This window comes from Pyrgilauda ruficollis, unplaced genomic scaffold, assembly GCF_017590135.1.
Source record: "Pyrgilauda ruficollis isolate IOZ18807 unplaced genomic scaffold, ASM1759013v1 scaffold46, whole genome shotgun sequence".
Lineage (NCBI taxonomy): Eukaryota > Metazoa > Chordata > Aves > Passeriformes > Passeridae > Pyrgilauda > Pyrgilauda ruficollis.
Genome location: NW_024526155.1, coordinates 1,491,389 through 1,509,122, shown reverse-complemented (window position 1 = coordinate 1,509,122; position 17,734 = coordinate 1,491,389). Strand labels below are relative to the sequence as shown.

At 44.2% G+C, this 17,734-nt stretch overlaps 1 protein-coding gene across 1 annotated transcript in view; it reads right to left on the bottom strand.

Moving 5' to 3' along the window:
- The window catches only part of PTPRT (protein tyrosine phosphatase receptor type T), a 439,432-nt gene extending 421,926 nt beyond the window's left edge, over positions 1 to 17,506 (bottom strand). The window contains exon 1 of the mRNA XM_041478701.1: positions 17,398 to 17,506. Coding sequence (XP_041334635.1) covers positions 17,398 to 17,467 — 70 coding nt within the window. The 5' untranslated portion in view covers positions 17,468 to 17,506. The remainder of the gene's footprint in view (positions 1 to 17,397) is intronic.
- Positions 17,507 to 17,734: the final 228 nt, after the last annotated feature.

Below are 17,734 nucleotides of genomic sequence, written 5' to 3'. Positions count from 1 at the left end.
CTCCATTTCAATTCCTATATTGTGTAATATAAAGCTTGAAAATTTCCCCCAAAAAGTAAGTAATGCTGCAAGAATACAGTGAAAGCTGGCACATTTTCATCCTGGCTTGCTAACACTGCTGAGCTAGAGGTAAATGATCTATTTTTGCCCCCACTTGCACAGGCACAGACAGGGCTGAGGCCGACCCTGTTTGCTTCTCCAGCGTGAACCAAAGGCTCTCTGCAGCCACAGGAGCCTGCACAGCCTCAACAATCAGCTCAGACAGAAAAGTCTCATCCTAAACCATCCTTCCCATCTGTTAAAAACAATTTAGGAGTTCCTTCAGACTCAGGCAAGATGAGAACTACACCAACCATGCTGCTGAGCTCGTGGACGTGTACAAGTCCGGATAAATGCCCACGTCTTTCCTCACCAAAGCAGGGGGTCAGAGCACAGGAGCTCTCTCTTACCCTGTTTAATGCATGCACTTAAAATACTCTTCAACCTGCTTCCAGGAATATTTGCAGCGCTTGCAGTTCACACACTACCACAGGCAGGCAGGGGAATATTTCAAAAATCATTGAATTTAACAAGACTGCTGCAAGCAGACAGACAGCAGCACTGTCAAACCTGTAATGGGAACAAGAGGTGCTGGTGGAGCCACACAGGGAGCCACAGGAGCAAAGCCAGGCTAACCAGGATGGTTTGGACACACAGCCCTTACCCACAGCACAGCAGAGCCTCCACTGAGAGCTCTCTCCACTTCAGCTCCATCAATGAAAAAACACCAACCCTCTTTCTCCTACAAAGACTGCTCTGCTATATTAAGATGTGATCAAATGCAAAAATAAGTCTCAAAGAGAGTGCTGGCAGAAGAGGGATTTTGGAGGTGTCAAATATGCAGCACTACACTTGGTGGCACCACTCCCTGTGAATGTGAGTTAAACCACAAACAGCCCCAACCCACCCAACACACCACGGGAGACAAAACTGACTTGTTTTTTTTATAATTTATAAAATTAAAACACACTTTAAGCTTTCTTCTAAGCTCGGTTTAGTCCTAGTGTCCAAGCCATAAGGACAGCAGGGATATCCACACTAATGAGGCCAAGTACTAGAAGCATTTTCAGCTCTCCAAAAGAACCAAATAAATTGTTCAAGAAGCTCTTTAAAAAAAAAAAAAAACACAGCTTCTAGCAAAAGAAATTATAGACAAGTCAGTGTGACACAAAAAATAAAGCTCTCCTCTTGTACATTGTCTCAAAAAAGAATTAGTATGTTTTCCCTTAAATGAAAATATAACAGCTACTGACACTCTGATTATTAGCTTTCTGTACCAAGTGGACAGCACTGAGACAGTAAATCAGGATGAACATAATACACCAATTTATTCAGCAAAGCCAAATATTTGAGCAAGCACACACTGAAATTTAATCAGGCAAGAATCACCTGGGAAATCCTACTCTGCGCATCAGCTACCTCCAAATAAATCCTAAAATATACATGCATGTGTAAAATACACACAGAGAAATGTGACAGTACAAACAGGTTTTGCATTAGGGTTGACCTGTGCAGAGAGGATTAAAACAGACACACAGACACAATTATTCCATGATGTCCTGGTGCAAATCCAGCAGAGACAACAATAATGAAGGGATTGGAGCACCTGACATGCCAGGAGAGCTGGGAAAGCTCAGCCTCAGGAAGCTTCATGTGAATTATCCATGTCCATGGGAAGGAATAAAGGAGATGCCCAGAGCAGCTGTGGCTGCCCCTGGATCCCTGGAAGTGCCCAAGGCCAGGCTGGACAGGGCTTGGAGCAGCCTGGGACAGTGGAAGGTGTCCCTGCCATGGCAGGGGGTGGAACAAGGTCTTGAAGGTCCCTTCCAACCCAAACCATTCCATGATTCTATGATCTCTTCCTCCAAGGAAGAGCTGGCACAACTCAGTGTTCCTGAGATTTTTGGAAGGTGAACAAGAAGTAGCTCCATTGATTTTATTGAACATGTGTTCATGGATGACAGCCAAGATCTAAACAAACCTTCCTGAGAAGTTATCCTTTGATACTACTGAGAAATAGGAGCCAACCTGAAAACACATACCCCCCATGGCACCTTTCATTAGGAGATCTTCAAATAATTCCCCAGTGTTGATTAAGCACCCCCAATCTCCTGAGATAGAAAAGAAACAAGATGCTCCTTACAACAGACTTATGTGAGACATGGAAAAAATTCACTTGTTTGAGGCTATCAAACAAGGTGGGAACAGAGTGTGGAACAGGGAAGCTGAGCCTCCAAATCCCTGATCTAAGCACAGTACCAAAGATCCACCTGCTCCCTGCTGGGGCAGCCCCAGTGCAGGAATCCCGGGGAGTATGGAGTGCTGTGAAGGGGTCACAGCTCTCACAGACTGCAGGATTTCAGTGCTACATTCAGTGGGCTGCCTTGCCCCCAAGGAAAGCTGAAGTTAGCTAAAAAAAGGCAAGATATCATTCTCACCTGTGAGATTACCAAATACAAGTGTGGTGAGTCAGAATACTTTGATTTTCCTGGTAAGCCAGGAGCAGACAGAGAGCTGTGATATCCTTAAGTCTGAGAGAATTAATTAACAGTGAAGTATCATAAGGGGCTGGGGGAGGGGAACCTTGATTCATGTTCATCTTTAAATACATTTTCTTTAAATCATTTCCTTGTGCAATTACTCATATATTACAGATAATGTTCTTGTACTCGATTTGCCTTGCTGTAAAACAGCAACATAAACATTTTCCTCCTCCCTAATATCTTTGGAATCAAAGTTATCATCTGATGAGAGGTATCCAGGGGAACAGTATTCAATACAACAAATAATTTTTCATTTACTATTTACTTCCTCTTTAAAATATTCAAGTGCAAGGAAGGGAGTAGAAAGAGCCAAGGTCAATTCATACATAAATATTTAGCTTGGAGATGCAATTCCTGCTTCCATTACTTTGTACTCTTTTATTACTGTGTCCTAAGGACATGTACTGCCAGTAAACTGAAGTTTAAGTTTCCAGGCTTTTATTTTGTACGGAGTTCCCACAAAAGAGAAATTCCAAGTTCCATCTATTCCTTAAAAATTAGCTAAGTTTCTGTTCTGACAGACAGGCTAAGAAGTGGCAGCCCTGTCCTCCTGCATGCATACCATGCCAGTAAAATCTCTCTCCATGAGAAAGAGAAAATTGCAATTTTGCAAAAAGCGAACTTCTTAATCCCACCATGCTTCTCCCAGATTTTTGCAACTTGCCACAAGCTTCTCCCACAATGCTGAATCATGGAATTGTTTAGGTTGGAAAATACCTCTAAAATCATTCAGTCAGACTGTTAACCCAGCACTGACCACACCACCTCTAAACCATGTCCCCAAATGCCACATCCACACACCTTTTAATTTCCTCCAGGGATGGGGACTCCACCACTGCCCTTGGCAGCTGTACCAGTGTTTGACAACCCTTTCCATGAAGAAATGTTCCCTAATATCCAGTCTAAACCTCCCCTGGCCCAGCCTGAGGCCGTTCCCTCTCCTCCTGTCCCTGTTCCCTTGAGCACAGCCCAGCCTGGGGCTGTCCCCTCCTGTCAGGAGCTGTGCAGAGCCACAAGGGCCCCCCTGAGCCTCCTTTTCTCCAGGCTGAGCCCCTTCCCAGCTCCCTCAGCCCCTCCTGGTGCTCCATTCCCTGCCCTGGGCACTCTCCAGCCCCTCCAGGTCTTTGTCACGAGGCCCCAGAACCGACCCCAGGATTCGAGGTGGGGTCTCACCAGTGCCCAGCACAGGGGGACAATCCCTGCCCTGCTCCTGCTGGATTTTTCAGAGGTTTTAAGATCCTTGGTGTGCATTGCATTCTCAACAGAACTCTCCAGCAGGCAGCAGCCTCTGGCAGCCCTGAGGGGAAGCACTCATGGCTGGGTGGGATGAGCCCAAGGAGGAGAAAAGCAAAGCCCAGCGGCTCAGGAAAATCCCCTCAGCAGGGCTTCCCTCCCTGCACCAGCAGCTTGGCATGAACCACCATTCTCCTTTCTCCCCTCCATCAAGCAAACGTGGGTGAAAGTCAAACTCAAGACCAAAGACTAAGAAAAACCTGCTAAAACATTTTTAACAGCTGCTATCTTTTAAATTTTTACTTCTCTTAACAGAGTTGTCACAGTGGAAAATCCAGAGGTTTCCTAAATAACTCCAGTCACCCTGACAGCCTCAGAACAGGAACTGATCTGCAGATTTACTGGGCACATACTAGGAGCACACAGACAAACACCTGCTGCTGTGCCACCATAAATTCCTAGAATATCATTTAACATGGATGGGCATTGCAGGAACACAGCAGGAATGAACAGCCACTAAATGCCTTGCAAAAGGAGAGAGCAGAGTAAGGAAAATGGATTGGAAGCCTAGGGGCATAAAGAAAAAGGAAAGTTTTGAAAAAACTCATTATAATTTGTTCTCTTTAACTCTACAATATAATAAGTAATATCAATGCTGAAAACAATGACAAAAAAATAGAGTTGAAGCTAATTTTCAGGAGACATTAATTCCCTCAAGTTGACTGATAAATAACAGTGTTTTCTCTCCTCCTTTTTGTCTTTAATGGGATTCAAATGATTCCATTTAATTGCAACAGCACTGGTTTCCCCACCCAGCTTTCTATACTCCAGTGAAGCACAGGGTGACCTTAATTGTGTAATTGTGTACATGATGCTGATTTTGGTTCAAACAAGAAATACAAGAGCACCACATAGTAAATTCAAATTTAAACAAACCCATAAAGGCTCAAATCCCAATTCATTGCAGTCCAACTGCCTCCTTGCAAGTCTAAACCACAATAAAATTCCTTCATGATCACCTCACAGAGGAGCTGCCTGCACAGCTCTATGGACACGTACTACCAATAAAACACAGGTTAAGCTTCCAGGCTCCTATTTTGTCTTGAATTGTCATAAAAGAAAAATTTCTAGTGCCATCTAGTTCTGAACAATTATCTAAGTCACCATCCTGACACAGACAGAGCCTGAGAAGTGACAGCTCTGCCTTCCTGCATGAATTAGGTGCCAGTGGAATTTAAATCTATGACAGCAAAAAGCAAATCTATTAATTCCAACACACTTCCCCTAAATTCCCGTGGCTTGTCATGAGCTGCTTTTACAACATAGAACCACAAATTGTTTGGACTGGAAAACCACTTTACTCAGCCCAAATCCCCAAACTTCTGTTCATATCCCTGCCTTATCAACTCTGGGCTGATATAAAAAAAGTTAAGGGTGTTGCAGAGTTACACACAGAGCAACACATTCATGCAGCCAAAAAGAGAAGCCCACAAATTCCTGCCCACTCAGGTGATGGGCTTCCCTGCCACAAAGGCACACTAAGAAAACAGTCATATTAACATCAATAAATAATCAAGCTTTCCCAAGGGTATTAGCTGCACTAATAGAAGGTTATCCACAAAACCCCGTGCCAATCTTCTTGCAGGTTTGACTGAAAAAATCACCTGAGCACACACTTCTGCCACGGGACCTTTAGTTGTTTATGCAAAAGATGGATGGCCCTGACTGGAGGGGCAGTTACTCAATATTTTGTTGTATTCTTACTGTTAGCTCCATGGGCCCATGCATTATTTACTGCACACTATGCAAACTGAGCTCCACAAAGAGAATTATTAATTTCCTCTCAGGTTTCTCCACAGCTATAGAATTTCTGGGCTTTCACCAGCACTCAGGCACACTCACCACCCCACCTCAGAGCTCTGTGTTCAACCCTGTCCTTTCAGGCACACAGAGATGAAGGATTAACCCATGTTAACATAATTTGATGTTCCCTGTGAAAAATGTGTATTTTATGATTGGCTTTTCTCAAATATTAAAATGAATATTATATGTGTTATGTTAGAAAGTTATGATATATTAATTTTCTTAAGTAGTGTGTTAAATACAGTTTTAGGTTATAACAATGTTAAAATAGAAACTGCTATGTAAGATACTTTTTTTAAAGAGAGGACTCACACCGAGATAGCAGCCACAGGACACCTAAATCTTTCAGAGAAAGAGAATTTATTTCTCCCTTATCAGAAGAAACAAACTTCTTCCCGCCTCGCTCAGCCTGTCAGGATTCAGAGAAAGAAGCTGACACTGACCAGACAGAATCTTTTATTTGAATGGAATTTATGCATCATGTATGAGGTGTATGGATATGCAACAGGCTGTTGTTTTTAAGGGTTAATCCTCTGTTAAGTGAGTCCTTTTTTTGGGCTTATTTTGCCCAGAAAGAGGTACCTGGACTGTCCATAACTCTTTGTTTTTATTGTCTCATATTGTCCTAATCCTAATGGTCAAAATTTTTATTATTCTAATTATATGACTATTTTTATAACCATTTTATTACTATTAAACTTTTAAAATTCTAAAAACGAGTGATTGGCATTTTTCACATTCCCCATTTGCAGCTCAGGGTTTTTAGGGTGCTCAGGGGTCTCACCTCACAGAGCAAACACAGCAGCACTGAGCGCAGGTGTGATGTGACACCTAAAGCCCTTTTTGGGGCCCCACCTCAGCCCCCCCAGGGTAAGAGCTGATGCTCCCCTGCCTCAGCTCTCCAAAACTCACCCACGAGCACTCAGGAGTTCTGCTACAGAAATAAAGCATCACATGCCTAACACTCCTCCTCTCTCTGACTGGTACATTGTGTGCTTCTTCAGCACCTCCTAATCATATATTGCACTTCTAATTGGGTTTTGTTTGGGCTGGTATTCTGTTTGCTTGGGGGGTTTGGCTGGGATTTTCTGTGGGGTTGTTTGTTTGTTTGTTTGTGGTGTGCTCTGCTGGTTGGGCTGTTTAATCCCACATTCACTGTCTGCCCCAAGGTTAGATAAGGTCTAAATGCAGATTTGGGGGTGAGGGGGCTTTAGAGAGGAACATGATGCAATCATGCCTTCACCATGATGCTGTTGATATTTAACAGATAATCAGATTAATTAAGAAACAGCAGAGCAGCATTAGTATGTGTTATCACTTATGCTAAATACAGCATCATCACACTTTTTTTCTCCTCACTCTACCTCCTCTTTTCTTCCCTCTTCAACAGCATTATAATAAAGTCAGAAGTTTTACAGGAAAAAAAGCCTGCAGTGGATTGTTCAATTTTTTGTCCTGTCTAAATTAAAGTGACTCAGACAGAGTTCCCACCATTTCTTCTGGGACACAATTCCACGGCCTCAGGGATCTGCAGTAAGATTTTTGTAACGCCCAAAGTAATTATTTGCTTGTTTTTATCTCATTCTGTTCCTTTCACTGTACATTAAATATTTCTCCCTTATTCCCTTCCTTTCCTCTGAGGTACTCTCCCCTTCACAGCTCCATTCACAGTTAGAGATCCAGAAATTAAATGGATTTAGATACTGTAAATCTTTGTTCAAAAGAGGAGAAATTGCTGTCACTTGTGTATACTCTCAATATGTTAATTTGTCACTCCTGGAAATAAGAGGAGGCTCAGGGGGAATATTCCAGGCAGAAAAAACATCCTGACATATACTTTTTAAAATACAAACACAGCAGGTGGCATACTCTACCCTTAGTGCACTTGCTGCTTTTCAAACCCACGTTCAGTTTGATGCAAATATGCCATCAATTGCCAGTCAGTCCTCCCGAAAATCTCAGCATTAATCACCCCCAGATTTCTCTCCTCCACTCAAAAATCACTTTGTATACACCTTACTCTGGATTTACATTGTAATACTACTCAGGATTTCTGCTAAATTTCTGCCTGAGATTCTCAACTCCAACATTTTTTTAAGGACCAAAAATTTGAAAGTTTACCATCACTAAGCAAAAACTAATAAAGCAACTACTTCTAAATGTTCTCAATTTTAATAGCAATTGCATCTGAATTCTGAATGAGGTGAGTGATCCTTCTGCCATCTCCTATGAGGAAGAACTCTGGGGGTAATCCTAAATGGATAATCCAAACACTCTCCTCTATTCTCTCCAGCAATTCCAGCATGAATTACACTTGGCAAGCAGCATGGTAAAAATCTGGGGTTTATGTATTGTTAATGCTGCTGCTGCTGTTTCATGTTTTAAACACCTGCAAGGCCCACTGAAGTCAATGACCACTGGGAATTACACTAAAGGACACAAGGAAATTTAATATTTCTTTCACTGAAACACTCATTTATTGAGCATTCTGTTAGCAGTAGCAGCTCGTCAGCATGGAAGAAAAACCTCTTAAAAAATCCAAACAAACCAAAACCACCATCAAAAAAACCCATACCAAAAATTCACACCAAAACTCCATACAGACAACTGCCAAGTGACCTTCAGAAATCACCAAGTAACATTCCAAACCATTACCTCCCAGCCATTATCAGCAATGCTTTTGTATTATTACTAGAAAATCAAAGTGCAAGGGTAAAGCAGATGTCCAGTGCAGCTGTACTCTGTATGTTAATTTTTTTTACAATAAATATGCACAGAAATCTTAATAAACACATTATAGAACATGGAAATCTTTGGTACATGGAAAAGCTTTATTATAAAAGATGCAAAGTTGAGTGTTTACTTTAAAAGGGTTATTTTTGTTTGGTAAGTTCATTTAAGGACAATTAATTATACTTTCTTATTTTTTGCAGGCTCTGGCCTTGGCAGTCTCCAGGGTTATCCCTGTGCCAACAGAGACACTGTGTTTATTTCCAAGCTTTCCACTTCTCTGATCATTCTTACCACGTGCTGATAGCTGTTAGTACATACACCATCTCCCATGTTTTAATCATAAAAATATTTACTGTTTGCGTAGGAAACCCTATCGCCAACAAAAAATTTATTCAGGAAGCTGGGGAAATGTTTTGACCAACATTTGCATAGCAAAAATCTCTTTTAAAATTAGATTTTCTTTTTTTTTTTTTGAAACCTATTATTTTTTACTAGATCACATGGATTCATCCTCCCTGATGGAATATTTGAACCTCAAGAACTGCAGGGAACCACCTGGTTTAGAGCAGTTTTTTTTCAACAAAATAATTATTCAGAGCATATTTAGGGGAAAATCCAAGTGGGTTTAGATTTAATTTATGCAGACAAATAAAATCCCACTTCCCAAAATGAAATAGTGGGTGCAATGCAGCATCCCTGGCAAGGACCAAGTGCACTGTTTGTGCACAGGAGTGCCGTGGAACCAGGGGGATGCTGGCAGCCACCCAGCCCTGCTCTCTGTACCTGCCTTGCCAGGCAGGAGAGCAGCAGAGGCCCCAGGGCACCTTCCAGAGAGGGAATGAGTCAGTGCTGGCACAGCAGCCAGACCACCCATCTGAAAGTCAAATCCATCAGCTGACTGTGCCCTGTGCAGCCAGAGCCAGCAATGCAACACAAAAAGCCTGTCTCAAGTGAAAGGCTCAAAACCCGACCTTTGAAGGGAAGGGGCAGAGATGAGTGACTGGTTTTAGGCGGGTGATGGCTCCTGGATGTTTAATTAGGGCTGGCTGCTGCACAAATTGAGGCACATCTGGGCTGTCTGGCACAGCCTTGACCCAGGCCCAGTGATGCACTGAGGTACCCAAAATATCTGCAGAGTGTAAATATAACAGGCTTTTCCTCTCACATGCTTATTCCTTCCCATTACTGAAATAAACAGTGCACAACTGTCGTGTGAACACATGAGCAGAGCTATGAGATACCAGCTGAGCTGGAGGAACAACAGGGAGAACTGCTGCTGGCATGGTTAAGGCTCTTAAAATATTAGCAACTGGCAAATATAACAGATGAATAGATGCTTTTCTAAGCAAACTCACAATGGGCTGCTGGTAAATTCAAAATATTCACATCAGTTTGGTTTGTGAAGGGAGATGCTCAGTCACTGAAATTAAAGACAAGAGCTAGGTGATGTATCCCACGTTTCAGGCTAAGGAGCAAAATTTGCAGCCATGAGCTATCTCACAGTGACTCTGGTGGACATTTAACTTAAAGAAAGGCAGATTCTATCAGGGCCAGCCACCCTCTCAGCCTGAGAGCATCCAGCTCCACTTCAGAGCCTTATTTTATGTCTGCTTCCTCACTGTTTCTGTTTTGGCAAAGTCCCCTTTCCTATTTCTCTTCCTACTGTGATAAATTTACCATCTTCTCCTTCCCACCACAGTCTCCACCACTAACCCCACCAAACACGAGGATCCTGTCAGCTGCCACCTTCTTGCTTGACTGTGGCACTGCTCATGTTTCTGCTGCTGTTTCTGTTCCCCCTTTATACAACTGCAAAGAAAACGTTCTTCAGGGTATGAAAAAACCCCAGTAATGCCTCTAAAGCATTTAGCAGTTGGCTCTTCAAGGGTTCCGAAGTTACTACTCAACAAAGCCATCCCTTCAGGTTTAATAAACAATTAAGAGGGGAAAGGGATTTTCTATTAGAGGCTCATTAGGAGAGAAGAGTTGGTACCATTGCAAAACCGGCAATTGCCTCTGAGTCCAGGATGAAAAGGTAACAAAGAGAAGGTCATGAGCACTTCTGCCCAGCCACTTGACAAAAACACCCAAGCTAGAGACCAGACTTTCTAGAGAAATACACCTCTTTTAAACTGGTGGACTTGAATGGAAAACAACAGAAATAGATCATTATTGTTTACCTTGGTGCTTTTCTCAAGACCAAATTAGTAAAAATTCTTGGTACCAGCCGAAAGCAGCGGCAGAGTTACACAGACAGGTTCTTGCCTCAGCTGTCTGGGGCTTTTTAAATCTACCTCTCAGCCACACACCTCTGCAGAAACATCAAAACCACAAAATATTTCCCTGAGAAATGACTGACTGGGGTAGAAACACACTGCACTTTACACTTTCAGCAGCAACTGTTCCCATTAGAGCACTGAATTCCCACCTAGGAATGCAGAAAGAGATTTCGGCTGCCCCCACCTAAGTAGGTACATGTTGACAGCAAATCCCTTTTCTGGAGGAACGAACCATCAAGCTCAGCAGCTTCCCGTCTTGCTGAGAGAAGTGCTCTTCTGCTTATCCAGCAAATGCTGCTGCACTTCCAGTAAACATTTCTAAAGGAAGAAAGGCCCATTATAGAGCAGTCAGATTGTGTTAATTCCCTTCTTCCTCCTCTGCTTTGTGCCCTACTTCTACTAGTTGGTCACAATCACACACTGCTTTTCACTCCTACAAATCATCATTATCTTCTCAAATAAACAAAACCACCATTGCCATCCCTGACTCCACACTCTGCAGTTAAAGAAAAGATCCTGAAAGCTCACTTCAAAGTTGGTATATTTGCCTATTTAGGGTTTCTTTTCTCCCCTCTGCTCTTGAGGGCTGATCTTTGAGCCAGTACTACTGGGAGGAAGATTCACACATGTTCAGATTAAGGTAGCAGCAACAAATTCAGCAGTGCTGGAGTCAAAAGCACAATATTCCAATAATATCCCCAGCACAGCCTGAAGCCCTGCTTCTGCTCACACAGGTAATGATACTTTCTTCAAATTCAAGGAGGAGGGATTGATTCTCAACCAAAAAATGGATAAACTCTGGCTGAAGTGGTAATACTCTTGATTTTGTTGTTCTTTACAGCATCACAGAGGAGAAGAGTGGAGCAGCCCTCCTTCACTCCACAGCTGAATTCACAGCCAGGAGCTGCTTCCCAGTGATTCAACACAGTCACTACCAGGAATGAAGCTGAGATTGACAAGGATATATGTGGAAAAAAAAGTGATAAACTCTGTTTCCTCTGTAAAACCAGATCTGAAGCAGTTTCAGCTAAGAAAACATGAGATATGGGACACTTTGAGCACTTCCAGCACAAAGGGAGCAGCATGGCTGAACAAAGAGCTTTGCGTAACCGGAGGTTGCTCAGGCTGCAGCACGGATCTGTGCCCACACAACATCATCAGCTGTCAAACCCCACAGCCTTCCTGAGAGATGAACTCAAAAATATCAAGGAACAAGAGCCAGGTCCCATCCTCCCAAAATTCATAAGCAGCTCAATCATTCTTCAAGTACATGAGCAGCACCGCTTCAAACGGCAGCAGAATTCACCAAGTCGGTTTGAATTCCCAAGGCTGCAGTCCCAGGGGGATCCAGCTGGAGGAAAGAAATCAAGCAACTGGCCTTGGATTGATTTACAAGCTCTACTTAAAAGAAAACAAGATAACCAGAGGAGACCAAGCACTAAGTAGGTTCTTTCTTCCTGGGGTTTCCTGTCCTGTTTTACCAGGACTTCCCAGAATTACATCATCTTTAACTGGGGCATTAAACAACACCTTAACTGCTGAATTCAGCCTTCTTTCTCCAGACATCCTTGTTTTCTTTAGCTGAAATTTCTTTCTTATCAACATTTTCCTCTGGAACGTGCAATGTCCTGCCATCCAGTTTACAAAGCATTTGACATCTCTGAACTGCAGTGATAGATGGGATGTATTTATTGGATATTAAAAAACAAGCAGGACTGATTAAATGATGCATAGTCTGATTAAGACAGTAATTGTCTCCTTTACCATGAAGATGTATGATCTTTAGAGCTCACAATAATGAACCTTTTTTTTGTTGTGTAATGACAAGTGCACAGAAAAATAGGGCCAGGCTGTGAGAAGTCCTCACTGGTGCCATCAACAACATCCACCACCTTTGTGTGCCTGCTCTTTTTCTCTGGCTTTGCCTGGAAATGAAATGTAAGGGACAGCACCAGGCAAAGAAGGTGGTAGGGTAACAGGGAGGTAAGGATGTCTCAAAAAAAAGCAGAGACTATCTAAATGAAGGTACATCCAAGTAGTACCATCCAGCACAAACAGGGGAGGGCACCAGCTAAAGAAAAATAAGAAAACCAGAAACTGTGAGCGGTATAAAAAAGTGACTCCAGGCCAAATACATTGGCTTAAATGAGCCAAGTAATGCTGCTCCATAAAACGTTCCTGAAATACCAGAAGAGCCATATACCATCTTCTTATACAGAATATGAGCACAGAGCCAAGGAATGGCAGCCCACGAGCCCTTCCTCAGGGGAGTGGAGCTCTCTGCTACTGAGGCAAAGGGAGACACAGAAGGTTTCCTGCTCCACAGATGGAAACCTGGACTACAACTTGTTCACAGCAGCAGGTGACCCCTGCGTGCTGCTGCTATTTCAAATACATGTAAGGAAAGTCTCATCTATGAATGTTCCTATGAGCATTTTTTGGAAGCTCAGTTGCATTTTTAATCTGTGCCTTACCAAACACCGAGGAAACAGACTGCAGCAGTTTCCATAAAAAATTAAGGGATGTCTCTCTAGAAAGACAGGGGGCTTTATATAGCAATGCACACACACACATCCTGCTGCTCGTCACCCAAACACTGGAAGGGCTTCTGGGGATGTCAACCAGGCTGCAGGATTTCTGTGGGAAAGCAGAAGTATTATCACTCTCATCAGTGAGCAAACCCATGTATACAATCAGATTTTGGTAGGTGGATTTCAGACAACATCTGCTATTTTTATTCTTTTTCTTAATTAGGGCCACAATAAATCAGTCTCAAATTTGCCCATTGCCAAAATATTTAAGTTCCAATGCACACGTCTCCATTGTACATTCAGTGCTTCCCATTCAAGCAAAGAACAATACCTGCCAATACACATTCGTGCACCTCACTTATAAAATCACAATGGAAATTACCAGAAGCATAAAACAACTATTATGATAAATAATGAGCTTTTTAAAACCCACATCATACACACAGAGAGAATCAGAGACACTGATCCTTCTGTGCTGAATGTTATTCAAGAGGATTGTCAGAGCAATGCTGAACAGATCAATTTATTTCTCTTTCTTCTCTCCACTTAACTGGATTTCATGTACAAAGTAATTGTTCCTATAAGAAACCACCGTTGTCCATGGCTTTCGAGGTTCAAAGCCTCAGACCTACATCTTTACTACTATTCGGGTTTCCATGGCAACAGATGATGGTGCCTTCTGAAAAAAAAAATATATACTTTAATATTCTACAGTAAGTGCCCCAAATCATTCCCGTAATATTAATGAAAACTGGAGCACGTGGGCCTGCACGCAGAGCATAACAGACTTTAAAAGTACAATGAAACAAGAGAAGCAGAGCTCAGGGACTTGCAGGAGGGCGGATGGTTAAAAAGGACTCTGCATTTGTAAAAGAGAAGGATTATCCCTCAGAGATCCACGAACGCCTTTATGCACACAGTGACCTTTCGTTGCCGCTGTCGAAAGAGGCAGTTTCACAACATCACCTTCTTAGGATTAATTGTTTATGTATTAGAAAACAAATCGAGCCAGCCGGGGATAAAAATAAAGTGGAATTGTGGCGCTAACAGCTCCCCAGAGGGAGAGAAAAGTGATTATTGAGTTAAATGGCTGCATTGTTAACAACTGCCACACAGAGCAGCTCGCTCAGAAAGGCCCGTTTTTCACCGCCAATTTACTGACAGCGAAACCTGAGCAAATGAACTCCTACTAAATTAAGGCTTCTCCCAAAAATTTCCTTGCAGTTTGCTCCCTTTTCATCTTCTCCCCTCGCTGGACGAGCCCTGTGTAATGAACTCTCAGTTGCCACAACTTCGCGATGTGGCAGCAGCTTTTGGGAGTGTTCGAGCTCTGCCAGCAAAACAAGGAGCAGGACAGGGGGAAAAATTAAATTAAGCACTGCCATCAGAAGAAAAACAAGTGTTAAATAATCTGGTGTTCAGGTCAACAGCCTTCATGTAAACCCTCTGTCCTACTTTCCCCCGGATGCTTTTTCACAGCTGCAAATTACTTTAATCTCTCTATTTATCCCCCTGTGGTGCTAAAAATACTCTCAAAACAGACAATAGCAAAGTGTGCGGCAACTGCAGCAATACCCCACATGCTCTGGTGGGAGAAAAAACGGACTTTCAGAAGAACTTCCCTTTGAGTAATGCTGTTCTAAAATCCTGAAAAGAACTGGGTACCGCTGTCATTACCTGGTGGTACTTCTGTGTCGTGCATGGAAAAGTAAAGCATTTAAATTAGCAGCTGACCGTAGAGCTGACAAAAAGTTTAGAACCTTGAAAAGCGTATGTTGAGTTACAAACAAATACAGAGACTGCAGGGAAGGGGAAGTAATTGCTGGGGAGAAGTTATAAATAGAGTGATAGAGAAATTACATAAATAAATGAGTGGTAGCCAGCTCCCTCAGGATGAAATGAGGTATTCCATGGAGAAACCATGAGCATTCTGCTCTCTCTTTGTAGTATTCCTAATTTTACGTTGGGAATAACACAAAGCAGCAGCAGCGGCGCAAATCGGGTAGGAACTGACCACATTTCCTCTTGACTTGTGCCTTTCCTATTTCCTAGTCCAGCGATCAATTAAGAAAATGAGTTTTTTTAAAAACAAGCCAACAACCTGCACAGTGATTTTTCGGGATGTTTAACAAAAGGCTGCTGTATAAACGCAGTAGTCTTTGAAAAATAATCGGAGACGGGAGGTATTTGCATCCTAAAAGTTATGGAGAGAGCACCACCTGATGGAAGATGCGGAAAGACACCGATGGCATTAGCTGGAGCCGCTCCAAACTTCACGGAATTTTCAGGGACAAAGTGCACCTGCAAAATTTTGCTTTTACCATTCAAAAAAAAAAAAAAAAAAAAAAACCAAACCCAAACCAAAATCGGCTACAGGGACACAGTCCAGACCGATACACTTCACAGCAGATATTTATTTTAAGAGTAGAAGGCTTTCTCCTAATTTCAGTACTATAGGCAGCTCAGAAAGCAGTTGTTAAAATCAGTGTCTCTTACTTTGTATGGCAGGACGCACACTCATATAGGAGGGAGAAGGGGATTCTAATGATTTTTAAAAACCTCTCACAGTTACTCTTTCCACTGAACTGATAATTAAAATATTTCGTGGCTCTCCTAAAAATAATTGAAATACGTTAACTTTTCATGTGTTTAGCTCATATTACATTATCTCCCTCAAATACAAAGTGTCTTCTGCCCCCTTAAAACTTTGCTATTTCCCAGAACACTCTTCCTTCCAAGCATCTGGCTAAATGATTCATCAAAAGCCCAGGATCTAATCACAATTGATATGACAAGTGTCAAGAACACGAAAACAGTTGGGGGGGGGGGGGGGGGGGGGGGGGGGAATAAATAGCTCCACATATTGCTTACTCAAGGAAGCAGTTATTTAACTAGGTTAGATTTCCCAGCCTCTCTAATAAATCTGTGCTTTGTGCAGTTGCCTAGCAATGTAAACACGATCCCGGTGGTGTCAAAGCCAGCGGGGTTGATGACAGCAGCTCCTCGGGCCAGGGTCTGCCCGGCCCTTGCCAGCCAGCCCCGTCCCTGAGCCCAGCCTGAGCCCAAGGGCTCGGGGCAAGGTGGGCACGGGGCTCAGCATCTCCAACACGCCACTACTGCTGCTCTAAAACAGCGAGACAGAGTCATCCGAGCTGCTGCTTCGAGTCACAAAAACCTTCTTGTGTGTGAGATGAACTCAACTTAGTTTCGTGCCTCCAGCACGCCTAAGTCACAGGCAGTGAGATGTATCCCCACGTTAAGCGACACAACACAGGGAAATTTTACTCATCTTAAACATACAGGTAGTTTTAAAATACTTTTTTTTTCCTAAGTCAAGAGAGAAGAAAGCTATAACTGCTTGTCTTTTAGCATGAGCACAAACTGCAGTGAGAAAATTAATGTAATGCAAGATCCAGGAGCAAAACAAGACCCATGTAGCTTTGGATTACCTACAGAATAGCACAGGAAGAGAAAGCCAGCTCTATAAGCACCTGTCATCTTCAAGTAATTCAAACTATGCCTAAAGGAACTCGTAGGAGTGGGAAAATAGCTGGCTACTATTACTGTACACATGTCAGGGAGCAAAGTACTCCTTAATATCAGCGACAGAGAAAGTGACAATCGGGAAGGAGCCGACCCGAGTGCCTGAGCCCCCGAGAAAGTTCCTGGAGCTGTGGCATGCAGCTGCCACTAAACATCCCAGGGCAAGCCCAGACCCCTTCCCCTGACCGGAGGGGAAAGGCAGCGGCTCCCCCCGCGCCGCACATCCCGCGGGAGCCAACTCCTGCCTTGGGCTCGCAAACGCTCTTTACCACCAAAAAACGCCTCGCGTATCGCGAATCCCAGAATAAAGGCGATGCTGTCACCTCTTGCCACACGCAACTTTCGCAGGAGCGAGTCCCCCCAGCCCCGGCAGGACCCCCCGCACGGCCGGGCAGAGCCCCTCGCATCCCATTCCCGGCGCCTCCGCGACCGGCGGGTACCGAGGCTGCTCGCTGTCGATGGCCAGCGCCTTCCGAGGCGTCTCCATGCCCTGCCGCTCCCCGGATGGCACCGGGAGCTCCCCGCGAGGCCGCGGGGCTGGAGGCGCAGAGTTCGGGCTGCCGGGAGAGCCGCCCGCGGCCGGGGTACCGGGGGATACAGGAGTGGGGCACCGGCCGGGCGGGCATCACTCACCTGGGAAGACCTGTCCGTCCGCCCTGGGCAAGAGCTGCAGGAAAAAGACGATCGCGGCCACGCCGGTCATCCTTCCCCGGAGTTCACCTGCCCTCCCCGCTGCCGCGGAGCCGCTGCCTCCCCGCCAGTATCCCCCGCATTGGTGGCTCTGCGCGGCGGCGGCCCCGGCAGCCGGAGCCGCGGTGCTGCTCGGCGGAGCCGCCGGAGTGCCGCTGCCCCGCCGCGGCGGGGGCACCCCCGGCCCCCTCCCCCGGGGAGCGGCTGCCCCCGCGGAGGGCAGGTTTCGGGGCGCTCGGTGCCTATTCAAGCCCGGCTGCGCGCACGCACGGCGCCCCGC